This window comes from Salvia splendens, chromosome 2 (assembly GCF_004379255.2).
Source record: "Salvia splendens isolate huo1 chromosome 2, SspV2, whole genome shotgun sequence".
Classification (NCBI taxonomy): Eukaryota; Viridiplantae; Streptophyta; class Magnoliopsida; order Lamiales; family Lamiaceae; genus Salvia; species Salvia splendens.
In genome coordinates, this window is record NC_056033.1 from 4829069 (window position 1) to 4855709 (window position 26641).

Here is a 26641-nt window from a genome sequence, read left to right on the forward strand (position 1 = left end):
GAGTCTTCATATCCAATGTATATGTCACAAGAATAGTAGTATTAGTTATAATAAATCCTAATATACAAATACAAGTCATATTACAAAATTAAAACTAAAAAGCAATACTTATTGAGACTACAGTAAAACACAAAAACGTGTTCCATCCGGTTGAGCAATGCAACACGTTTACAAATGTTACACCATTGAATAAATTCAAAGACTATTCAACTCAACTATAATGTCAGGTATCGGACAACAAAAATGAGGAAAACTTAACTTTCAGATACTTTAAAATTTAAATTTAATAAAACATGATAATGACACCTCAAAGCTCATCTCTCTCTTCTCTCTAAGCCTTTTGTTCCCCCTTGTTCAGTCTATCCAGCTCTGCTTCTGCATTCTTGAGCTGCTCTCTCAGTGCAGATACTCTCTGCTCCACCTCTTCCAACGTGCCTCGAGTGATGGAAGGTTTATACGGGCATATAAAATTGTGCGAAAATGCTTTCAATGCTTCGACCCCACAAACCTGTTATGCAAAACTTTATTAATCGCGGTGATCAAACATCAAGAAGAATCCTTGCGATCCCAGAACTCACTCCTTCGAGGAGTATATAACATTACATTCATACCTCTTGAGGCAACAACGGCAGCTTAGTTATGTTGAAGTCATCGTATAGCATGTAAAACTGATTCAGGTATTTCTGCTGCATGCGCATTCTAGCTTTGAGCAACTTCGACTCAACAACTGAGTAGGAGAGTTCAACAACTATTTAGCAATGAAATGGATATGGTAGGAAGAAAATATTGGGATGGAATTTACCTTCTTCGTCATAAATTACTTGGTTAATGATGATATTATGTGTATCAATCTCAAATTTAGTAAGCTCCTGCACAAGCCGTTCAGTTTCATAAAGAGAGAGGAATTCTGGAATGCAGACACAGATGAAAGTCGTCAAATCCTGCCAAAAGAGAAGGGCACAACATCAGGATATTTAGGGCAGTAAATGTAAATTAGCTGTCTGAGGCAACTATATACAAGAAATGTATATCGAGAGCCATTTAAAATCATACTGGATCCTTAAACTGCGTGTTCACTTGTTCAATCACTTCTTTCAAGCCCTCAAGTTTTCCAAGGATGGCATCTTCATTGAATTCCTCACCGGCACCAAAGAGGCGAGTCATCTGACAAGAAAAACCGAGAGCAGCTTATTTTCATGAATGAATCAACAAGACACATAGGAGCCTATCAATTAAAAACTAAATTACTAAGCACCACAGCAGTTGAGAGAGAGAGAGAGAGGAGTGGCAAAAGTTGTCTTTGTAGACCTCAGGGTAACATAAACTATTTCATCCTAATGAGAATTGTATGTGAGAATGGCAAAACAAAACTAACATTAACTACAAGATACACCAAAAAGAAGAGTAAAGTTCTTAGTTTTTGGGGTCTAAAATAACAGAAAACTGAACCATCAGTATTGATAATTAGTATGAACAAGTAGAAGCAAGCAGTTGTTACTAATTTACTAAATTAGTATAAGCACTAGCAATCCTTCTTCTTACACAAAGTAAAGCCTGTAATTGAATTATTTTTCTATATGAATTGAATACTGAATGTAAGAGCGAAATCATACTTGGCTCAATAAGCCACCAAATCTATTCTTTATGGTCATGATCTTGCTAAGCCCTTTCTCTAATGTTGAAGGAAACTGTAGCAAGCGTAGAGTGTGTCCGGTTGGAGCTGTATCAAATACTATGACAGAATAATCCATGGTTTGCACAAGCCTGAAGAATATTGAGATAATTAATGATATGTTCTTCAGGAAGGTCAATATAATACAAGAACCCAAATGTTTGCACTAAGGGGATGCTTGCATTTCATGATGAATAAAACAAAGGGATTGAATAAGGATTAACCCAAAATAATGAGTGAAGTTCGATGAGCGAAAGATATTTTGCCAAAGCCAATGAGAAAGTGAGACTTCAGACTTACTTTAGCATTTCCGCAAAACTCATTGCCTCATCGATTCCTGGGATAGAATTCGCTAGTTCTGATACGAATCCATCAGTTGCATCTGATCCAAGAGAGTCTTCATGTTCCACAGTAGGATCAATTTCCTACAAGAGGAATCTCATTCAATGAAATTTAGAAGATCAACCAATCAAATTCGCAATGCATAACAACAATATGTGCAAACAATATGAAAAAGAAAAGGATCATTTTGATGCTTCTATTAATGGTTGCCTTCTTAAGAATTATTAGCTGACGAGCACAACCAATTCAACACTTTGAATGATCGAGGATCCATAAAAACAATGAGCTACAACCATACGCAATGAGCAAAATTGGGCGAAACAATTAAACTAGAAACATTGATCAACATCAATTAGATGATAAAACTGGAACTTCAACACGAACTAGATTAAATTCACATTATCGAATCAATCGCCAAAGAAAACAATTAAATCAATGTTATTAATCGAAAATAGAAAAACATACAAATAATCTAAGAATACCTTCATTCGGGAGAAAGGAAAATCACAATTGGGTAAACTTCCACAACTCAATTAACATAGAAAATTTCGTGGGAGTAGTAAGGGAATAATTGTACCATAGCGTACAAGTTGGAGAAGCCGTTAACAAGCGAGGGAGACTTGGTGAACTTCTGCTGGAAGGCATCGCTGAGGTTATGGGCGGGGTCGGTGGAGATGATGAGCACAGACTCCCGCACGGTCGCGAGCAAAATCGAGACGATAGAGCTGCACGTGGTTTTGCCGACGCCGCCTTTCCCGCCGACGAAAATCCACTTCAATGAATCCTGCTCCAGTACGTTCTTCACCGTCCCTTCCAGCAACTCTGCGTTGGACCCCATCGATCGATATCTGCCAATTCAGTAGCAATTTGGCTGCTTGGTATGCTTGTTCTTGAATTTTTTTTCTCGCGTTGTTTGGGGAATTTATACGAACAGTTGGAGTCCAATTAAAGGTCGGATTCTTTTTGTCTTCTTAACTTCTGTTCAAAGTATATCAACTTTAATTTATTTGCGATTAAGCCCAATTACAGTAAAAAGGAGGAATGGAAAAGAAGATAATGATTTTCAATTTCTTTATTATCTATACTACTTAAAAAAATGACAATTGGTTGAAAATATATTTTTATCTTTTTTGGACGGAAAATAGAAAGGTGATTGTGTAATTCTTTATTTTCTTTTTTTATTTTACATCTTTTAAAATTCTAAAATTCTATTGGACCAAATGATTGTCCAATGTAATTACAGACAATAGTTTCCCAAACAAGATTGAAATCTACATAAATTCAATCTACAAATAGAACCAAATCAATTTAACAGCATCCATAGTAAGGCGGACGATAGTCCGCTCGAGCCATTGTAGCCATGCGGATTATGCTCGATGCATCGTCCGCGCCCTTTACATTGTCCGCGGTATCGTCCGCCCCACTGTGGGTCACGCGGACGATGCAACGCGTTTTCCTTTTTTTTTCAAAATTTTTATCTATTTAAACCTCTCATTTATCTTCTATTTCCCACCCCAATAATTCTCTCTCATCTCTCACTTTCCCCACACACCAATATTTCACTCCCAATCTTTCTCACTGAAAAAAATGAAACCCGGCGACGACTGGAGTACCTCGGAGGGCATTACTCGGGCCTTGACTCGGGCCTTATTCGATTGCGTTCATGTGGCTGCGGCGGAATGCTTAACCGAAATGGAGCGCGAAGCGGCGGAGCAGGTCCAGGCGGTGCGGATCCCACGTTCGATTCGACGTCGGACGTTTGTCCGCCGCGAGCACGACGTAGCTTACCAACGTCTGTTCGCAGACTATTTTAACGAGCAACCACGGTGGGGCCCGACAGTTTTTTACCGCCGTTTTAGAATGCGGCGAGATCTTTTTCTCAACATTGTCCAAACGTTGGAGGCACGTGATGAATACTTCCAGTATCGGGAAGATGGCATCGGCAGACCCGGACTTACGCCGTTGCAGAAGTGCACGGTTGCGCTCCGACAGTTGGCCTATGGAACCACAACGGACATGTTCGACGAGTACCTTCACGTCGGGGAGACAACTGGCCGCGAGTGCTTGAAGAATTTTTGTAGGGGAGTTGTGGAGGCTTATAGCAACACCTATTTGCGAAAGCCGACTGCTGAGGATTGTCAGGCCCTGATGAAGATGCACGAGACGGCGCACGGCTTTCCTAGAATGCTAGGGAGCATCGATTGTATGCACTGGGAGTGGAAGAATTGTTCGACGGCGTGGAGAGGCCAATTTACCAGTGGATACAAGGGCAGCCACCCGACGATGATCCTCGAAGCCGTCGCTGACCATCGGCTCTGTATCTGGCATGCTTACTTCGGTGTAGCAGGGTCGAACAACGACATCAACGTCCTCAACTCATCCAACCTCTTCACCGAGCAATGCAATGGCAACAGCCCGACCATCGACTTCACTGCCAACAGACGCCAATATCATATGAGGTACTACTTGGCCGATGGCATATACCCGAGGTGGCCTGTTTTTTTGAAGACGATCAGCTGCCCAATGGGTGAGAAGAGAATTTTATTCGCGCAAAAGCAGGAGGTTGCGCGGAAGGATGTGGAGCGGGCATTTGGTGTGCTCCAAGCGCGGTGGGAAATAGTGAAGGGTCCGGCGCGGTTCTGGTACAAGGACGTCATCGCCGATGTCATGTATGCGTGCATCATCTTGCATAACATGATAGTCGAATACGAAGGTGGAAGAGTCACCGATTGGGGCGATGGTGAAGGTGGATCTAGCTCCAGCACGGCGGCCCCACCCCACGTTCGAGGATTACCGATGGGCTTCAATGAGGTTCTATCTAGACAGGCCTCAATGCGCAACCAACAAGACCATGCTCATGAATGACATGATTGAAGAAGTTTGGGACCGTAACCGCCGTTGAGAATTTGTAGTTTTTTTATTTCGTAGTGTAATGTTTGAATTTTAATGAAATGAACTTTTTTTTTCCAATTTTTGTAGTGTTTTACATATTCAAATAAATAAAATGCTTAGGGCGGACTATAGGGCATCCCACTGCAGGTGGAAGGGTAAGAGGATGAAACGCTGATATGGCGGAGCATAGGGCGCCCTATAGGGCGGACTATAGGCGCCCCATTGTGGATGCCCTAAAAAATAAAACTACAACACACTACAATCGCCGGTGTCGGAAGGAGAGCCGACGAGACTTAGCGGTAGAACAATGAGGAAGGACGGTGGCGAGCCGCGACGGATGACGAAGGCGGCGAACAGCGGCTGGGCGAGCTATGCAGGGTGGCGGGTTTGGAGGAAGCAAGTGGGCGGCGAATCACGGCGGTGGACGGCGAGGCAAGCCGTGCTAACGAAGTGTGCCTTCGAGGCAGGCGACGCGGGCGGTGGCGCATGGCGGGGAGAGAGAGAGAGGGAGAGGGGGGAGGCAGCTGCACATGGCGGCGAATCACGACGGCACATGGCGGCGCATGAAGGAGGCAGGAGGCGGGAGGCAGGCGGCGACGGAAGGAGTAGGATACCGTTGAGGGAGAGAGAGAGGAATGATTTAGGGTTTCATGGAGTATTAGTTATTGTATATTGATTGGGCATGTAATTTGGATTCTAATAGTGTAGTGTAGTATATAAATAATGTTTTTTTAATTAAAAACTAGAATTTATGTTAAACTCTATTATTATTATTATTATTACACTAGCTCTAATTTAGACTTTAATTTATTGTACTTTGTATATATTTTAAAAATCAAATTAAATTTGTATATTAATTTCTTGAATATTTTTTATTACTCTTTGGTATATTAAACATATTTTTAGAATTTTTAGAATTTGAAATGTTTCATTTATTAGGAAGTACTCCTTCCGTCTCGCTTTAGGAGTCCCAGTTGAGTCGGATACATGTTTTAAGAAAGTATTTGAGTGGGTAATAAATAAATAAATGTTGTAGTGGATGTTGGGATCCACTTTTAATTGAATGTGTAATAAATAAATATTGTAGTGGATGTTAGGACCCACTTTTAATAATTTTTTACTTACTTTGTAGGCATTTTTTATTACTTTATCCCAACCGGGACTCCTAAAGCGGAATGCCGAAATTGATTAACCGGGACTCCTAAAGCAGGACGGAGGGAGTATTAATTTGCCATTCAATTAAATTGGTGGTTCAAGTTTTAGATTTAATAGAATTCAGTCAACAAAATTCGGTAGTTTCATATCAAATAAGTCATAGGAGTATAAAATAACATAAGAAAACGAGAAGTATTAGATTAGCAAGGAAAATTTACATTTATGTATACGTATTTGCATAAAATCTTCGGACTCAGTAGAGGGAGTTATAAGTGTAACAAGTAGCTACAATGGAGGAGATACAGATCAACAATGAGGGCAGCAGAGTTGCATTCAATAGCTTATTCATGCCCCCGTACCCGGCCAGCGTAATCGCCCCATCGGCCACCACCCGAGCCAGAGTTCCCGCTTCCGTCGACAGCAGTCCCCCATTGTACGTCCCTCTCTTAAGCCGTGACGACATCACCCGCGATAACAGTGACAGGTTAACACCTAGCAGAGCAAGGGAAATTAACAAATTCAACAATTGAACATCCCTACATGCGACGACCTCTATTGCCAAATGATTTCACATAGGAGGTCCGGTGCTTACTGCTTACCTTCGAGAACTTCAGCAGCTACGAATGTGAGTAGAGCCGAGCAGACATACTGTGGAACGGAATACGGGATTATTACTTGGAAGCTGAAGATGATGCCAATGCATACCATGATCTCCGCTGCCAGTAAAACTTGTCTGTATTCGATGGAAACATTTTAGGCGCATCTGTGTAGCGAACGGAGTAGGAAAATGTCGAGTTATATACCTTTCCTCAAACACATTGCTGAGGTAGCTCCCAACGAGAACGTTCACTGGGAGGACAGTTAGTCCGAGGCAGGCGAGGAAACTAGCTACTTTGCCCGATGACCAAATGAAGTAGTACGAGGTGATCACGCTCGATTCAGCCAGCAAAACCTCCATTGCATACTTGAGCATGAAGTATATTAGCAACTGTACCTGATCAGACACGAAGAGTGTGTTTTAGATACACGATCTATGTGGAAATGCCAACGCGAAGAGGTGCACGGACCTTAACGGAAGGTGTAAGCAGTTTATATGCAGACACAATGGATGTCACAGGTTGATGGCTTTCCTCTGCTTCCTCATTGTTGTTGAATTCTTCATCATCATCCTCATTGTCTTCGTCGTTGTGGCCGTCGTTCTGCTTCTCTATCAACAGCTCGGATACAGAATTTTCTAAAGCACCATTTTCCAGCCCTACAACACAAGATGCAACGGATCAACTTTGAATAGGAAGGTTTAAAAGCCAAGTTGTCCAATTTAGATACCATTGCTCGTCTCCCTCCGCGTAGGAGGATTTAGCTTGTTGTCGTTGCAAGGCTCTCGAAACGAAATACACAGCCAGAGTAGATAGACTAGCCATGCCAGAGCCATTACCCAACCAGGCAGAGTATTTTCATTCAATGTAATCCAGAAAATCGTACGGTCGGTCTGGAACAAGGCGGCGAGAGCCGGGCCGCACGCCATTCCAAGAGCGCTTGCGCTGACAAAACCAGCAGAAGCCTTCATACGCATCTTTATAGGAACACAATCACTGATGTAACGACGATTAACAGCCCTCGCTGACCCCAATCTGAAACCAGTAGTGTTGCAAACATTTAAATGGTATTCCAAATCATCATTCACATTTTGATTCGATTTTCAGTTCTCACCCGCAAAACACACGGCCGATAAAAAGCACATGTATCGAGTTGAGGTCATAAGCAAGAGCGTATAAGGTGTTCCCGATGAACAGGACAATGCTGCTGAAGATGAGAGGTTTCAAATATGACTTATTCGACCAAGCACTGAAATATACTGATGAGAAAACCTGTGCAACGGCCATCGAACCTATGACAGCTCCACAAGTCGTCGCTGCAGCTCCAAGGCTCAACGAGTAGCTGTCTGCTGTCGGAACGATGATGTATGTATTCACCATGTACAAAAATGTGTTCACCAAATTGAGAAGAAGTGACATGAAATGATATCGTTCGTCAACATCATTGTCTGCAGTCGTTGTTGGTTCCTCCTCTGGAATAAGCGCGTGTTTCCCTATATACTGAAGGAAATCTGTCGTATTTGACAAACGATCGACTGCTGCTTTGATAGACTCGATAGTAGGATCCTGCACAAGACAAACAAGTAAGGAAAAAACTTCAAATCTTTACTAAGCACATTGTCAATATGACAGAAGTCGCGATAGATATTGAAGGACGAGAGGTAAAAACCAGGAGGGACAGAGCAGGTTGATCGTAGATCGAGATATAGGTCCCCTGGTGGTCTTTGAGATCTGCAAGGTGGCGAGATAAGGTACCAACGACAGCTGAGATTCCCTGCACGTGTAGTTCGGATATAGTATATCAAATAAAAATGAAGTGATGCGTTCACCACCTTAAAAAGCCCTTATTCTGTTCGTCTTACCACGTGCTTAAACACCTGTTTAAGCTGAGAATACGGATGACTCGCGCGAGTCTTGACATAGTGATTAGTGAACTTATAACCGAACCTCTTATCAAACTTCTTCAATATCTTGCGAAGTCCAATGGCGTTCAGTTCTACAAAATGCAAGAGTTTTAGAAGCTCCTCCCCCACAACTCTATATGATTCCTGCAGTTCAGGTATCATTGCAGCAGCATCGTGCTGAACGAGGGCATCATGCTGCTCTCCTAGAACGGATAGCCTGCTTGCCAGACGCCCCTCTTGTTCGAGTAAAAACAGGACAGTCTTTTCAATCTGCATTCATCCAAGGCAAGAAAATACACGCTTAAGATTTGATAATTGACCTTTCTCTTGTCAATAAAAATCGAACATGATACGACTTCTTTACCTGGCTATCAAGAACTCGTGAGAAATCCTTGAGGACATACTCGCGATTGTGTTCTGAAACCTCAATTTGCCGAGCATATTGATTCACCTTCTTCTTCATTAACTTGTAGTTAATGTAGAAGCTGAGACATAGCACAATCGTGTTTACGAACATATCGAACATACGCTGATACATATATGATATATACTTTGTTTAAAGCTAATAAGATCAAACATCTAAACCACATGTTGCATCTCTTCAAAGAAAAATCATGGCTCATGATAAATTTTCACCAACCAACTCATTTTTCACATAAAAATCAAGATTAAATTTCCACTAAACACAACAATGACACATATTCACTTGATAACAACAACGAAAAATCAGACATTCATCATTCAATCTGAAACAGAAAACATCAGTTTTGGAGCGAAACTAAGAAACTAAATTCCACAATTGATGAAGCATGAAAAAAGTACCTTTCCCACTCTTGAATTTGTAATTGTTTCAACTTTTTGCCGAATGCAACCATCCTTCATCCAGTTATCAAAACACCTGCAGCTAAATCAATTTCTAATCTTAGAATCTGGGAAAATCAGACCATCACAGCTCAAGCCAAGAACACATACCACAAGAATGAAATATAAAAATGCAATCTTGATTTTTTCTCATGAGTCTAAATTGGATTGTAAGTATTTCCTGTGAGCTCAATAAAATTACGAGTACTATATTAATCTCTTTGGGGGTACGTATTAAATATGAATAAATTCTTTCCAAAACTGAAGATTCTACATTTGCATGAAATCAAGAAAACCCATAAACAAGATCTTATTTTTATCAATTTTATCGTCCTCACCTCCAAAAATCTGATGACAGGGACAGAGTGCAGCAGAATCAGACTTCAATGGCGTTGGGTCCCAGAAAATTAGTTTCTACTCAAACAAAAAACACACACTAACAAAAAATACTGAGAGTGTAGTGTGTGACTGTGAGTCAAGACACGAAGAGAGGGATGCAACTCGGTTAGCACAAAATAGATCAATGGCGTCCCTACTAAATATACTATTTACATTTTTTTAGCCAAGTCAAAATGCATCACTCTTTATCAAATCCACGATTCCATCTTTCTAGTGATTTTTACTAATTAAATATGACTCATATATACTATGATCTACACAAAGATATTAAATATTTAATAATTTTATTATAATAATTTTTTATAAGAGTTTAAGTTTATTTGTGGCTTTGATGTGTATCCACCATTAACTACAAAAATTAATATGGTACTATATAAAAATAAGTTGTATATTATATTTTTCATTCATACAAGCTAATGAAAATTGAAAAGTGAGTCAATTAAAATAAGCAAATTTATATAAGGACCTCATATTTGCATTTAGTTTATGAAAATACTAACAAAATATTGTTATATACATACATCAATCCAAAATTTTAAATGGGAGAGGGAAAAGGGCAATAAGACAGAATTGACATAGTTGAAAGATGCAACAAGAAAGCTCTCCCACTTATATTATGCACCTTTTCATCAATTTATGGCTACATTTGTTTCAACCACTTATAATTAGGTGGGTTTTTTTCGGACAAATTTCGTATACACGTACTCAAAATAATTACTCAATATCTTAAATTGGAATATTTGGACTCTTCTAAGGCCAGTAGTAAAAATAAATAAATAATAGTACTAGTATATAAATATTGAGATTCTTATAAATATGTTATCTTTCACTCACTACCTCTTCTTTTTCTTTAATACTAGTATTAGATTCTTATTTTAGCATTGATAAAGACAGCCATGGTTAGCATATGATATCAACGTGGCATTACCAAATTGCATATGTATTTTAGTATTTCCGAATTCCAAGATTTTGCTTGGATCTAACAAAATTATCCCCATTTAATTAATTGATAATTAAAGATTATACCCAAATATCTTAAGTTCTTAACTACTTATCACTTGTCCGATCAAATTTCTTTTAATTTAACCATTAATTTCGTTCAAAAACAAACATACCTTAACACCAACGCAAACACTATCTTATTGGATCCAAATTCAGCCAATTATATCAAAATAAATTTATTGGTGAAATTCGAATTAGAAAATTTATTTTATTCATTCATTAATTATTTTTAAGTTTCTAAATTTTAGTATGCGTTTAAAAAAAATAAGTTCAAATCTATCAAAATCAAGGGGAAGCCATTGTCTCCAAGTTTATGAATTTTACTTAGAGAAAAGATAAATTTACAAAAGTTGTATATATAAAATGCCCTTCAAATTTAAATAGGATAAGAATAATTTATTTTAATTTGGTAGCATCATTAATTACATATTTCTATGACTAATATGACCCTATTTATAATTGTAGGAGAAAAATTATATTATAACAATTTTTCATTATTAATTCATTTATTTAAACTATCATATAGATATGAAGAAAAATAAATTGTTCCTTTAAAAAAATAAAAATTGGATAAAATACTCTTTTACTTGAAAATTCTATTTTATTACGTCATATATATACTTTTAAAACTATTGATATTTTACTATTAATTTCAACCTTTAATTTCACAAGTGTCAAGTATTCTAATTACAGTACATATTGGTTGATCTTTCAAAGGAGAAAAATCATTCGTTTACAAAATAAAAAAACATGTCATTTAAATTTCTTTGTAATAAGTTATACTAATTTATTTATGGATAAAAAAACGTTAAGCAGTTAATTTAATTATCAATTTTCACTATCCTTTTTTATTTTTTTACTTCTTTTAACTTGTTTTCATATTTTTTTGTTAAAAGTAGAAAAAAATGATGTAAAATATTTATTTAAATTTCTGAAAATAAAATATTATTATTAGAAAAATATATAAATATTTTCTTTTTGAATTTTAGTTGAAAGTATTATTGTTCATTCTTTAATTAACCTGAGGGTCATAACGTAAAACTAAAGTAAAATTGAAATAGGCAAGTTCCTTAATTTTTGCATATGATAAAAAATGACAAAAATACCCCAGATTTGTATATACAATTTTGTTAATTTATCGCTACTCTTTTACTTAATGCAAAACAAAAGAAGCACGGATGAAATAAAACTGGATTAATTAACTAATTAATGCAGATAATTGATTAAGAATAATGACTTACATTAAAAAGAACTCAACTTTCTTTGGTGGTCGAAGTTCTTCAAGAACAAGCCAGATCGGTTAGCTATTGAGTGCGAATTTTACTCGTGGGCGATAAATACTCCGTTTAGCTTTAACAAATTGATTATTCTATGAAACTATGACACGTGTAGTATTAATAGAGTGTTGATTGTTTTTAAAGAGGAGACACAATTATGTTTCCAATATCAATGGATTTATCAAGATTCTCCATCGTCCAACGGCGGCATCCATGTGGGACCGATACTATTGTTAACGATTACAAAAAACTTCATTAAATTCGACTTTGCTGATTTGACATTGCAATAGCTTTTTGATCCAAACCCATCCTTTGGAGTTGATAAAACGATTAGCAATTGCATTGGTGAGGATGAGAGAGTTGACCGATGCGGCGGCATGGGTGTTAGACGGTTAGAGCATCTCCAATAGCGGCTAGCGCACCGACTAGCTAATTCTTGGCGCTCGCCGGTCCGCTCGCCAAACCATTGCCGTCGACGAGCGCCAAATCGACGAGAAAAACAGAGAGCGCACGCCGATTCCCGAGCGCTCGCCGATCTCCTGGCCACCTGATAAGGCTAATTTCATGCATAGGTCTAGGGGATAAATTCGTGGATTTACTGGGTCTAACACACGTTTTAAGCCAGGTGTGTAGAAGAATTTCGCCAGGTCCAGGAAAAGAAGAGGACAATCACATGTCCGAGGAAACTGACGAAGAAGTGAGCATTGTGGAGGAAAATTGCAAGACGGAGGAAATCTCAGAGCTGAAGGGTAGAATGGAGATTTCTACGAAGGCTTCTAGAAGATTATGTTCGCGCCTATATAAGGAAAGAACCTTCTGGGGTGGAGGCCTATTTAACAGTCTGTGGCTCGTAGTTCACTTTTCTTTTATACACTTGGGTTCTTTAGAGGGAAATTCTGGGGGTTTGCATTTTGGGTTCACTTTTCGCTTTCTCGCATTTCAGTTGGGTTGTAACACCGTCCTGTCGAGGGCGAAGAAACAAGTTCCATTTTAATTCCTCGTATTTTGTTGATTTCACCGAGCTTCGCTGTTCGGAGCTCGGCTCTCTGTTTTTTTTACCTAATATTTTTGTGTTTAATGCAAGTTTAATTTTCTGTTATGTCTTGATGTTGATTTCTGATTTCACTCCTGTGATTTTCTGGAGTTTGAGTTAGTTTACTTGTGTTGGATGCGTTTCGCAGTTGCTCACTGAATCTGTGCAGAGTAATGGCTGGATCGGGTTGATCAGAGTTTGTTGGTGGTTGAATCGGAGGTTTGAATTCGGTGTTGTAGCTGAGTTGATTGGAATCGTTTGAATTCGGTGTTGATCGGAGTAGATCTGTTAGATCGGAAGATATGGAGTTGATTGAGGTTGTTGTTTGGTTCGGATCGCTTGGATCCGGAGTGGATTAAGCATCCGACGTGAATCTGAGCAGAGTTGGTTTAAATTTATGCCTAGCCTTCGTGTTTTCATTTCATTCCGTCTAGTATATGTAGATCTGTGTTATTTTTGGTTTGTTGTAAGTTTCCGACGACCCAACTTTTATATTCTGTTCGAATCTAGGTACGTGCTTTGTTTTCTTCAACTTCATTTTTGATTCAGTTAAAAAAATGCATGTCGTTGTTAGTTAGAGTTTCATTTTGTTATTTGCAACCTTTCTGCCGTACTTGCTAATTCTGGAATTATGGTCCCCACTGTTATATGCTTCCTGTCTGGTTCTATTAGGTAGCCGTTTACACGGTCTAGGAAGGGAATTTAATATCCCGTAGTCTTGATGATGTTTGATCTCAGCATGTTTACAGTTTCCTAGGTCTAGTGTTTACATTTCGTGCCTAGGTCTAGTCGTAGTTAAACCTCAACCCAGTTTGCGTGGCAGCAGCCGCCCTTGTCCAAAGTTTCTAAATGCTTTCTTACGTGTCCATCTTCGTGGGATCGACCCCTACTTCTCTATACTAATCCATAGTATTCGGGTTGAGGGATCTTTGAAGGGGAGTTTAGTGTGCCCAACGACAGAGCATTCCATGTTCTCTTGAGTTCCTAGACCAAGTGATCTAGTGGATTCATAGGACTTGACATCTCGACCTAGCATAACACCAGAAGCACGCACGAGCACTTTTGCTATTCTCCTCACACTTCACCGCCATTGCAGGAGCCATATCGGCGAGCGAGATATATTTTTTTTTAATTTTCAAAACACTATATATACGCGATATGCACGTCATTTTCATTTGCACCACTTGTTTTAACGAGTTTTCTCTCTATCATAATTTTTGTACAAGATCAACAACGCGAAATGAGTAAAGCGGGTAGTGGTAGTGGTGGGGATGCTGAGGAGTTCGAACGACGTTTGAATGAACAGTTGGACGCCTATACGTCCCGAGAGATCGACCGGCTGATACAACGGGCCTTGCAGCCGGCGGTACCTCGACCTCGACCCGTTGTCCACCACCGAGCAGTGATTGATCGAGATCACGTAGCTGCATATCAGCGGCTATTTGACGACTACTTCGCACCGGAGCCGCGGTTTAACGCCAACATTTTCAGGCGGCGTTTTAGGATGAGCATGGCCCTGTTTATGCGTATTGTTGACGCTTTGGAGCGTCGATATATGTGTTTCCGCTTCAGGCACGATGCGGCTGGCAGACCCGGCCACACCCCTATTCAAAAGTGCATTGCGGCAATCATGCAGTTGGCCTACGGAGGCGTGGCAGACATGTGAGACGAGTACCTCCACATCGGCGAGTCGACTGCCCTTGAATGTATGAAGTATTTCTGTCAGGGCGTGGTTGAAATATTCCGTGATCAGTACCTTCGAAGCCCTACCCCCGAAGACTGCCAGGATTGGGAGTGGAAGAACTGCCCCGCTGTTTGGAAAGGGTTCTACACGACCGGCTAAAAGGGAAAGAATCCCACGATGCTCCTCGAGGCCGTAGCTGATTACCGGTTGTGGATTTGGCATGCATATTTTGGGGTAGCTGGGTCGAACAACGACCTCAACGTCCTCAACTCGTCGCCCCTTTTCAACGAGCAGTGCCAGGGCGTCGGTCCGGCCATCAGTTTTGTCGCCAACGGGAACCAGCATGATATGAGCTACTACTTGGCGGATGGGATATATCCTAGGTGGCCCGTCTTTGTGAAGACGATCAGATGCGCATCAGATGAGAGGAATACCTACTTTGCGGAACGGCAGGAGTCGGCGCGCAAGGACGTGGAGCGCGCATTTGGTGTGCTCTAGTCTCGATGGGCGGCAATTAGGGGTCCAACGCGTTTGTGGCATGTCGACTGCATTGCTGATATAATGTACGCCTGTATTATCATGCACAACATGATTGTCGAAGATGAAGGTGTACAACTGACTAGTTGGGCCAACGACGATAATGAAGCCGGTCCAAGCCACGGTGTGGCCACCCCCAGCGTACGAAGTGGGGTACCTCACGATGAAGTCGGCCGCCTCCAAGCACATGCCGACATGCGCTAAGTGGAAGCTCATATTCGACTCCAAAAGGATTTAATTGAAGAGTTGTGGGCGCGGAGGATTGCACTGTGATGCGAATCAAATTGTACATTTTTATTCCCCTAACTTTACATGATTTATATAGTTTGATGCTTGCAAAAGTATGTTTTATGGTGTAGGAATGAAGCTCGGATGGTGAAAAAGTTGTGCAAGACTGCCCAATATGACAGACTGCCCAGTTTGCGTCGTGAGTCCAGAAAGCTCTCAAAATGAGGCACCCGGCCGGGTGTATTTTATGCCTAATAATTTACTCGGCCGGGTATGATGTTCAGAATACGAAAATTCCAGCAAGTCCTCAAAATTTGCCACCCGGCCAGGTGAATTTTATGCCCAATAATTCACCCGGCCGGGTGAAGGTTATGTAACTGCAATATTGCAGTTTTGTGTACGGTTTTGGGGAGACAAGAAAGAAAGGCTGCAGAAAAAGGTGACGAGGGGAGAGAGCAGGGGGAATTGAATGGAATAAAAAATTGAGAGATTGAATAGGGACGGATGGAATTGCATTGATTAAATTGAGATTAATCAATTGAGATTAAGTTTGGGAGAATTGGATTGGAAGTGATTAAAAAATTGAGAGAGAAAGGGACGGCAGGAGAGAGAGAAAAAGGCTGGCGGTTTACAAAATGGTTGTGGGAAGTTTAATTTGATGAATTTAATGCCCAAATAAAAAAAACTTTCTGGGGGTGAAATATTGGACGGAGAATAGGAGAAAGAAGCAAGAGGAGAGGAGAGGAGAGGAGAGGAGAGGAGAGGAAGGAAGGATCCAAACTCCATCTCGGGGGAGATTATCCATCATCTAGAGTTGGAGAACACCACAGAGTTTACGGTTCACGGTTCTTTTGGTATAATTCATTTTAGTATGTTTGGCTAGATTTCCTTCGTTGCTCCGAATATGTTATACGGTGAATTGTGGATACTTTGATGATTTTTACGGTTTAATTTATGCGTGATTCTTGTTTATGAATTGTTTAATCATTCTACTAATCTTGAGACGTCTAGATAGGTAGAATTTTGTAGCCATTATTCTATTGCCTCTTTAGCATAGATTTTGGTCGTACTCATATGCAAGGAACTCGAGATTTGATACTTGTTCAGAGAGATAATCTCGAGTAGAATGATAGTTTTCATCTATAAATTTGGTTTGGTGTCTGTTGCGCTTCCGCTTGGGCATTAAGTTAAAATGAGTTAATTATCGTGTTTGACAATTGAAGAAACTAATCTAAAGCTTGCTACGCGACCTAGTGGTGGTGATAGGTAAGTGAGTAGAACTTGGGAGACGTGTTCAGCTTATCCTAGGTAAACAATTCTCTTGAAGTGTTTAGCGGATAGGGAGCGTAAAACAAACTTAATCCTCTTAAGCATAGTCTTGATCGTAATAATCCATCGAAGTATCCCAATTCGTATGCCCGAGACATATAGGAGCAATGCTTTCTTCTTATCTTATTTTCTAAAGTTTGTATTTTGTTTATCGTTGTGTGATTTATCATCTCTTTATCATATTTTATTTTATCAATCTCGAATTAAATAACCTACGCCTCACTGTGGTTCGACACTCTTTTACTACAACTACATATGTACTCTTGCAGATAGGTTGTAATTTTAGAGCTAATTTAATTAACTTGTGCGATATTAATCCATTGATATAAAAGCTCGAAAAATACACATCACACTGCGTTAGTTTTTTTTTTTGTAATTTTATAATTTTTTTTAATGTACCTTTTTTTTAATTTAAATGAAATTATTGCATTTTCCCGTATCTGTGTCGTAAGTTGAATTCCGTATTTTATGTGATTGTCATTTTTATAATTTTGTTTATTATGGTTGGGCTATGACTGATTCATTGCTTGTCCAGTTGCTTGTCCTGATGATGTGGCAGAATGATTTTAGTGCTGATGATGTGGCAGGAGGAGTTTGTGGCTGGGCTATGACTGACCTATTGCTATTGGAGATGCTCTTAGAGGAAGATAATACAAGAAATTATTAACTTATTATTGTATTATTAAAAAATAAACTAGTCCTATTTATAATTATATATCTAGGTCATATGAGGTCTCACAATGTTTTTTGCATTATAAAAAAAATCGTCAAAGAAAATCCAAAACAAAGCTTATAATTTCCATTCGGCTCAATTATATTAATTAAATAAAATTATGAAAATAAATCCGACAAATTAAACCTGCATGTGACAGAGACGGATTAGCTATATGTTTGCCTCATTTTTGGCTATACTATCTTCTACATCTTCATAGGATACACATATATCAGTTTCGATGTTTAATTTTGTCCATCTTTGTCTTTAATTTAGTCTTAAAATATCTCATTAATTTTAAATAACTTATTAATACAAACAAGAGCTTCATTACATGTCAATTATACCAGATCGTCTTTCCACGACATGAAAAGCCATTTATAATTATAAAAACCACATTCACATGTGGCTTGTGTGCCTAACTTCTTGTTTGTTTGTTTTTTTTCTTTAAAGGGGTCGTAAAACCTACATGGCTAGGTAAACATTATGTAAAATATATAGGAAATAACTCAACAACCCAACAAAAGTTAAACCAATAATTTCCAATTTATTATTGTTGTTCTAACACTTCAAAAATCTTTATCATGATACTCAAATTAATAATGAAATTACCACGAAAGTGTGCATCACATCGATAACTTTTCATAAATGAATATGATACAGATAAAAATGATATTGAATAGTGGATTATTATTATTATTATTATTATTATTTTTATTATTTTATTTTTATTTGAGTTTTTAGTGAAATTCTAGTGGAGTGGATGGAATGCAGTGTTGCATTCTTATCCATGTAGCCATCAACAAGAAAGGCAATCCCATTTTGAGATGTAATTTTAGGGCACCAATAAAATGGTGATAACTCTGATGATGACATGATTTCATAATTTATTTGTCACAGTCGCAAATATATTTCAAGCACCAAAAATAACATCTTTTTATTTTATTTTATGGCGGAGTAGTTAGGTCATCCGCAACGCCGTCACTTAAACGTCCCTTAAATTACTATCCATGGCCACACAGTACTTTTTTACTCCATCTCTTAACTAAGGGGCGGAACCTGCAACCCTCTGTCCCTTAACCGTCCCTTAAATTACTATTCATTCAATTTTATTTTTTTATTTTTATTTCCAACCAAATTCAATTAAAAAACCACACTTCATTAAAAATAAAATAAAATTACAACATAAAATAAAAATACAACCTAAAATTCAAAAAAATAAAAAAAAACACATAATTAAAATCCTAAAAAAATAAAAATGACATAATTTAAAATATAATTTTATAGAAAATAAAAAAAACTACTCCGCCGGCGAATCATCCCCCGGAGGCGGTGGAGGTGCACTGAAGCCGTGAGGAGGCGGAATGCCAAGTTGTGCCGCCATAAACGCAATTCCGTTAAGATATGCTTGGTATTGGGGAGGCGTCATGCGGGAAGTGTCCGCCATTGTGGCGGTCATGTACATGGACATAAGGGAGTTCGAGGGTCCCCCCGAGGTCGAGCCCGCCAGGCTTGATTCGGCTCGTCCTCCTCCCTCTAGCCGCCTTCGCCGCATTTCTCCCTTGCGGCCGACGGCGCCCACTGGAGGACCCACCGGCATCGTCTGTCGGGGCCTCAACCTCCTGCTGCGAGGCAAACTCTTGTGGCCCGCTGCCCGAACCGCCCTCACCAGACGAGTATTGGCCACCCGCCGTGTGCTTCGTGCACTTTGAGGTCGAGCCCGAGCTGGACCGGACACCACCGACCCACCTTTCTTCGTCCTTGACAACCTCCCAAACATCGACATATTTGAATTGTTTGTCGGTGTCGTCGACGTAGACCCGCAAAGCCGACCTCAGAATGTCGGCTCCCGTGGCTCCGCTTTGGTAATGAGCCACTTCATTCTTGTGGATGGCGCATAATCGTTTGACCTCTCTATCGACTCGGTCAAAGTGAGCGCGGAGCATCTTATATGTGCGGCGGTGGGACCCCTTCGGCTTAATCTCGTGGTAGGCCTCGGTGACCGTTTCCCAAAAACACTTCCGGGGTTGTTGATTCCCGACGATGGGATCGTACGAGACGCTGATCCAGGCGTTGTACACCGCCAGTGTTTCTTTGGGGCCGCACGGATGCCGGCCTAGATCCTCCTCCTCCTCCTCGTCCGCCTCTGCCCTGGAGCTTCCATCACCTCGGCCTCCTCCCCCGCCTCGGCCTTCTTCCGGAGTGGGATCAACGAAATAATCCTCCCGAATCTGGGATAATCCCTGCGAATACCTCAGGGCGGAGGGACGAGCATACGCATCCACATCAAAATGGGGTGGTTGGTACCCCCGGCGTCGACGAACCGGAACCACCACCGAGGACATTGTACATGCCCCCCAGTCGCCAAACGCGTTGATGTCGAACCAGCCGGAGCCGCCACCGGCAGAGTTTCCGTCGCCGGACATTTTGTGATGAGAGGTTAGATGAAAATTGGAGAGGAAATGGAGATGATTTGAGAAGAATAGATGTGTATTTGTGTGTGAAATGATGATGAATTAGGAGTATTTATAGAGTACAAAAAATAAAAATAAATAAATAAAATTGAAAAAACGGTAATATAATGGTAATATTACCGTTTTTCATTTATTATTATTATTATTATTATTATTATTATTATTATTATTAGTATTATTATTATTATTTATTTCAAATTTTTTTAAAAAAATGAATTATTGCGTCAGCGTGACGATGCCTACTCGCGGGCGGCGAGTGGGCGTCACGCATGGCGCCGGAGCGCGCCACGTCGCCTCGGCGCGTGGCGAGACGTCTCGCCAACCGTCACGGCGTGACGGAACGCGGAACGGACTGGGGACGAGACGGGGCGCTGCAACGCGTCACGCTGCCGTCCCTTCCCTTCGTGACGGAATACGGGCCACCCACGTGACTCGTTGTAGGTGGCCTTACCCACTTACCATCGATGTGAACCCTCGCTAGCTCCCTAATATGCACGTTTTTTATTGGTGCAGCTTCATTCTATATTAACATACTGTTTTAATTGTTAGCTGTCGCTGTTAAAATGTATAGTACATACTAGTATATATTTTTAAAAAAAAATTATGTGTTATGGTGCATATTTCATTTAAGCTGCATCATTCTCGCTCACTCCAGGTTAGCATTTTTATTTTCTGTATAGCTTTAAAAGAATGAATAAAATAGTAAATCGAAGTTTTAATTTTTATGTTACTTGTGAAATTGATAATATCAGTAACAAAGGGTATCATACCAAACTAAATATATAAAACAAAATAATTAATAATAAGCGTAGATTTTTATACATGTTTGGGAGAGTCTTATGGTACGACCTCAGTTTTGCAACTTATATATTATAGATCCAAACATATATATTTGCGTTCCGGTTCATAAATTTTAATTATATTATGATCTTTGTTAAAAATATATCATAAAGTAACTCAATGTTTTATTCCGTGTGTGTTATGTTGCCTCATTTAAAATATATTCCCTCCGTCTCGCTTTAATAGTCTCAATTACTTTTGCGCACTTATTTTGTAAAAATGATACTAATAAATAGTTAAAGTGGAGAAATAGTAAATTAAGAGAGTGAATAATATAGATAAGAGTCTTCTCTACATTATGTTCTCTTTTACTTTACTATTTCTCCACTTTAACTATTTAGTACTCCCTCCGTCCCGGACTACTTGCACTTATTTCCTTTCTGGGCGTCCCAAGTTATTTGCACTCTTTCCATTTTTAGTAAAAATTATCACGTACAGCCGCAATTATTGACTTTGCTATACACTCATTCCTTAATCTCCGTGCCGAAAAGGAAATGTGCGAGTAGTCCGGGACGGAGAGAGTATCATTTTTACAATAGGAGTGCGCAAAAGTAATTGAGACTGCTAAAGCGGGATGGAGAGAGTAGTATTTAGGTTAACGGTGTTATAATGATAAAACACATTATATTTTTTTCTTATATAGAATGTTATTTAATTATTTACCATATAGTTTTTTATTCAAAAGGCAATTGTCATAGAATCTCGGCCTAATATGAAATATCTTCACAAAATTACAAAAATAAGACTATATGCTTGTCCAATGGGCTTTTACAAATTTACCCAAAATTTGAACTTCGATGAAAACCCTTTTTACGTGCTTTAATTAATTATATTGTGTACTAACGTGATTTATAAAAACATTTTTCTTAAGATAACTTGCAAAGGCCATTTCCCTCCTCAAATTGATGTACTGTAGTAATGTAGGAGAACACAGTTTTGCTTTTGTGGTTTATGTTCATATTAATTGATCGAAATTGCACGACCCATGATTTAAGTTGGCAACTCCTATAAAGCAAAATCGAGCACTATATCGTAAATAAGGAATTAATAAACAAATTCGAATTTCTTGCCAAAGTTAGGCTAGGTAATTAAAAAAATTAAAAAGAGCATTGATGGAGTACGTACTAAACAAGCCCAATAGCAGTGACGGCCCATCAGCCCAAAGCCCAAGGAAGAGTATCAGTTCGGCATTACCAAAGAGTTCGGCCCCAGCCAACAGCTCGGTAAAAGCCGACCAATCAAGCTCTACTCTCAGATCGGCAAAAGCTGCTCGGCAATAGTTCAGAAGTTCGGTCTCAGTATTCGACCGAACTGGAAGATAGTCAACTCATGCAGGATCACATGCAGGATAGTGGATCAAGCACAGAGATAGTGGACTCATGCAGGATCTCATGCAGGATAGTGGACCCATGCAGGATCTCCATGACCTCCACGACATTCACAACCATCATTAGTGGTGATGCAAGCCACGATCTTAGTTCAATGTATAAATAGAACTCAGATCAGATAAAGAAAGGTTAAGCTCTCTAGACATAAAAGATCATATAGCAAGTCTGTATTGTAAGCTGTAGAAAACAGATCAAGCAATACAACTCTGCCCTCTTTTCTTCCCGTGGACGTAGATTTACCTCAGTAAATCGAACCACGTAAATCTCTGTGTCGTAGTCTTTATTCTCTACCAGCATTTACTAACATCAGAAATTCGCGGATCCATCACTGGCGCCGTCTGTGGGAAACAGAGAACCAAATTTGTGATAAAGCGAATTTTTGACCCTTTTTCCACCCAAAAAAAAAAAAATGCATACCAGATCACATAACACCCATAATACCGTTCGTGATAACCGTGAGGAAGCTAGTCCAGCTCGCAGGTCTGAAAAACGGCCTCGGGAGACATCTACCTCCGGTTCTCACGAAGAAGGAACAAGCCACTCCAGGAGAGATCGCACCGAGTCTTCCCAGCAGCCCGATTTAAATGAAGCTGTCAAGCTGTTCTTGGCCGAGAAGCAGGAGGAGTTCTTAACCTTCCTGCAGAAGAGCCAACAGCCGGAGAAGACAACGGCGGATTCTCCCTTCTCATCCAGACATGAAAGTTACTACCGCAGTAGTGACGTGTCTTCCAGGAGAAAGAATCCTCAACCCCGACATGTTCCTGTTCCTCCTCGGTACCGGAACCACAGGAGAACTCCATCTCCTCCGTACCGAAGAGATGTCGGGTTCGCCATGTACGGAGCATTAAAGACTCCGTTCTCGGACGATATCACCCGAACTCCTTTGCCGCGGAACTACCGGACACCGTCAATGACTTATGACGGGCTAGTGGATCCTCATGACTTCTTGGGATGCTATCAATATAATATGGCGAACCAGGGTCTCAATGAGGTCCATATGTGCAAGCTGTTCCCCGAGCTGCTCATCGGGAACGCCAGAAGGTGGTTCGACAGCCTTCCTCAAGGCAGCATTAGATCCTACCGAGATCTAATGGATGCTTTCCACAGGAGGTTCTTTCAGAAAGCGGAAGCCCGAATTACTTCGGCTCAGCTGCTTTCTATACGTCAAGGTCGCGACGAAAAGATCAGCGACTTCCTGACGAGATTCCATAAGGAATGCCTACAAGTAGATAATCTCAATGATCTACTTGTCATTTCGGCATTCCAAAATGGAATCCTGCCCGGAGCTCTCTACAGAAAGCTCGTGGAGTGCGGTCCGCAAACAGCTCAAGAAATGTGGGACATTGCGGACCAGTTTTCCCGTGCGGATGAGGCAGACCGTCGAAAACGGTCTTTAGACAGCTCATCCCGAGAAGAGAAAAAGAAGCCCGATCAAAGCGGCCAGGTGCTTCCTCGCCGAACTCCTTTTGAAAGAATTCAAAGGGCACCGGTACAAGGCAGATTGGGGCCACGTCTCAATCCTGAGAAGCCGCCCGCTCAGTTCGTACCATTAAACAAGTCAAGAGCGGAAATTTTCGAACTACATTCCGATATGTTCGAAAAAACCAAAGCGGATGACGAAATCAGCCGCGCGGCGACCTCAGGATCAATATTGCTCCTTCCATCAAACCCACGGTCACGATACCGAGGAGTGCCGAAATTTGGCTGCAGGTATTGATGTTCTTGTGAAAACAGGAACGTTAAAAAAATACCAAAGCAAGCAGCCGAAAAAGAACAAAAGGCAGAGAGGTGCAAACTGCAATCCTCAGGATCCGAAAAGGCATGAGGATCCCGAAGACGACGACGAGCCGCAATATGATGGAGTAATCCAGACTATTGATGCTCTCCCTGCCGGGAAGACTAAGTCGTCCCTAAAAGCAGAACGCAGAGGTTCCAATCAAGAGGAGCCAACACATAAAAGGCTGAAGAAAGACGAAGTGATTACATTTTCAGATGCCGATCCCGTCCCAGCCATCTCTCCTCACCAAGACGCTATTGTCATTCAAGCCGGAGTGGCAAACAAACTGATCCACAGAGTATTTGTGGATACAGGAGCGTCAGTCAGCATTCTTTTTAAAGAATGTTTCGATAAAATGGAAGTGGATCCAGCTCGGCTCAGTCCGGCTCCACTTCCTCTGAAAAGTTTCGCCCAGGAGGACACCCGCCCTGAAGGTATTATCAGCCTTCCGGTCACGGTGGGAAAAGCGCCTACAAGCTCCAATACGATGATCGAGTTCTTTGTGGTGAAAGCTCGGTCCCCGTACAACATCATCCTGGGGAGAGACTGGCTCAACACAGTTCGGGCCGTTTGCTCTACTTATCACCTCACCATCAAGATCCCCACTAAAGGTGGGATAGCGGTCATCCGAGGTGATCAAAAGAGAGCAAAAGAATGTCTACAGATTGCGCTTAAAAGTGCCGTGCAATCAGTTCGGCACCATCAAGCATAGCAATCACAGCAACCGGAGTCAGAGGCAAGCGAGATGACCGAAGTCACTTCAGAGCCGAACTCAATGACCGTTCAGTTATACGAAGATGATCCATCCAGAACGGTCAAGATCGGCTTCGCAGGAACGCCTCTACTCCGGGAAAAGACCATTCAGCTCCTCAAGGAGTACAAAGATGTCTTTGCATGGTCTCCGTTGGACATGACCGGAGTGCCCCCCGAGGTAATCACTCATCGGTTAAATATTGATCCTTCAATCCGGCCAGTAAAACAGAAGCAAAGACTCTTTGCGGCAGAAAGAAGCCAAGTCATCCATGACGAAGTCCGCCAATTACTAAAAGCGGATGTACTATTCGAGGTGAAATATCCTTCTTGGGTGGCCAATCCTGTGATGATCAAGAAAAAAGAAGGAGGATGGCGGATGTGCATAGATTTTACCGATCTAAACAAGCACTGTCCTAAAGATTGCTATCCCCTTCCGAATATAGATAAAAAAGTAGAAGCTTTGATCGGCTTCGAAATTTTCTGTTTTCTTGATTTATACAAAGGATATCACCAAGTGTTGATGGATGAGAGTGACGCTCCGAAAACAGCTTTCATTACCGATTTCGGCATTTTCGCTTATAAAAAGATGCCATTCGGTTTAAAGAATGCCGGAGCCACTTATCAAAGGATGGTAGACAAGCTTTTTCGGCACCTAATCGGAAAACAGGTTGAAGTGTATGTCGACGACATAGTTGTCAAAAGCAAAAGCACTTCGGAGTACGAAGACAACCTCAAATCCACTCTCGACGTGCTCCGAAAAGCCAACCTCAAACTCAACCCCCAAAAATGTACCTTTTTGGTAGATTCGGGAAAATTTCTGGGTTGTTGGGTTTCAAAGGACGGACTCAAGGCAAATCCCTCAAAAGTTCAAGTTATTCAGAACATGGCGATGCCGAAGTCCATACACGATGTGCAAAGACTAACTGGATGTCTAGCCGCATTGAATAGATTCCTTTCCCAAGCAGCCGAAAAGCAACTGCCGTTCTTCAAAGTGTTAAAAAAGGCACCAAAGTTTGAGTGGGGAGCCGAGCAGAAAAAGGCTTTTGACGAGCTCAAAAGTTATTTAGCCGAGCTTCCAATTCTCTCTGCTCCAACAGATGCCGAAGTGATTTTCTTATACTTAGCGGCATCCGATCAAACCATTAGCGCGGTGCTTGTACGAGAAGAAGGCCTAAAGCAGTTTCCCATCTACTTTACAAGCCGAGCATTAAGAGGTCCAGAAACAAGGTATCAACCTCTGGAAAAAATTGCTCTGGCGTTAGTAAATGCAGCAAGGAGACTGCGGCCATACTTCTATGCTCACAAGGTATGCGTCTTAACCGATCTGCCTCTTCGGCAAGTTTTGACCAAGCCAGAAGCATCAGGCAGAATCGCCAAATGGGCCATAGAGCTGGGAGAACACTCAATCGAGTACCTACCTCGAAAAGCCATCAAGGGACAAGCCTTGGCAGATTTTCTTGCAGAGGCCAAGTTCGATCAAGCAATCCCTGTTATTGCCGAACAGAAAAATTCTGCCAATGCCGAACTAGCACAGCCCTTGGAATCCGAAGAAGAGCCGCCGGACTGCTGGAGCGGATTCGTAGATGGAGCTTCGAATAAAACGGGAAGTGGAGCTGGTATTCTGCTTATCGCTCCCGATGGACACGAGGTAACCTATTCACTTCGGTTCTCATTCCCAACCACTAATAACGAAGCCGAATACGAAGCCCTCCTTGCCGGACTCCAGCTAGCGCAAAGTCTATGTATCAAGTCTCTCAAAATCCATTGTGATTCACAAGTCATAGTG

At 40.8% G+C, this 26641-nt stretch overlaps 2 protein-coding genes across 2 annotated transcripts; both read right to left on the reverse strand.

Moving 5' to 3' along the window:
* Window positions 1–22: 22 nt before the first annotated feature.
* On the reverse strand, window positions 23–3003 carry LOC121759778 (ATPase GET3A-like). The gene is made up of 7 exons (XM_042155450.1): window positions 2592–3003; window positions 1973–2097; window positions 1614–1764; window positions 1054–1164; window positions 803–941; window positions 612–727; window positions 23–508 (listed from the first exon to the last, which is right to left on the reverse strand). The coding sequence occupies exons 1-7, from the start codon at window positions 2850–2852 to the stop codon at window positions 332–334; spliced, it is 1080 nt and encodes a 359-aa protein (XP_042011384.1). The 5' UTR covers window positions 2853–3003; the 3' UTR covers window positions 23–331.
* A 3256-nt stretch (window positions 3004–6259) lies between these two features.
* LOC121760061 (SPX domain-containing membrane protein At4g22990-like) lies at window positions 6260–9998 on the reverse strand. Its single transcript, XM_042155667.1, has 11 exons — window positions 9761–9998; window positions 9384–9459; window positions 8926–9046; window positions 8520–8831; window positions 8327–8431; window positions 7772–8223; window positions 7388–7692; window positions 7129–7316; window positions 6865–7055; window positions 6661–6794; window positions 6260–6553 (listed from the first exon to the last, which is right to left on the reverse strand). Exons 2-11 carry the CDS (start codon window positions 9434–9436, stop codon window positions 6315–6317), a joined length of 2100 nt encoding a protein of 699 aa, XP_042011601.1. The 5' UTR covers window positions 9437–9459; window positions 9761–9998; the 3' UTR covers window positions 6260–6314.
* Window positions 9999–26641: the final 16643 nt, after the last annotated feature.

What these genes read in the sequence shown, in the direction of transcription:
- LOC121759778 (XM_042155450.1), bottom strand. Translation starts at nt 2,852, where the DNA reads ATGGGGTCCAACGCAGAGTTGCTGGAAGGGACGGTGAAGAACGTACTG. An exon ending in ACACGCAGTTTAAGGATCCA is followed by an intron (nt 942 to 1,053) that starts GTATGATTTTAA and finishes CTCTTTTGGCAG; the next exon opens with GATTTGACGACTTTCATCTG. An exon ending in AGTAATTTATGACGAAGAAG is followed by an intron (nt 728 to 802) that starts GTAAATTCCATC and finishes TCTCCTACTCAG; the next exon opens with TTGTTGAGTCGAAGTTGCTC.
- LOC121760061 (XM_042155667.1), bottom strand. Translation starts at nt 9,436, where the DNA reads ATGGTTGCATTCGGCAAAAAGTTGAAACAATTACAAATTCAAGAGTGG. An exon ending in CACGAGTTCTTGATAGCCAG is followed by an intron (nt 8,832 to 8,925) that starts GTAAAGAAGTCG and finishes GGATGAATGCAG; the next exon opens with ATTGAAAAGACTGTCCTGTT. An exon ending in AACAGGTGTTTAAGCACGTG is followed by an intron (nt 8,432 to 8,519) that starts GTAAGACGAACA and finishes CTACACGTGCAG; the next exon opens with GGAATCTCAGCTGTCGTTGG.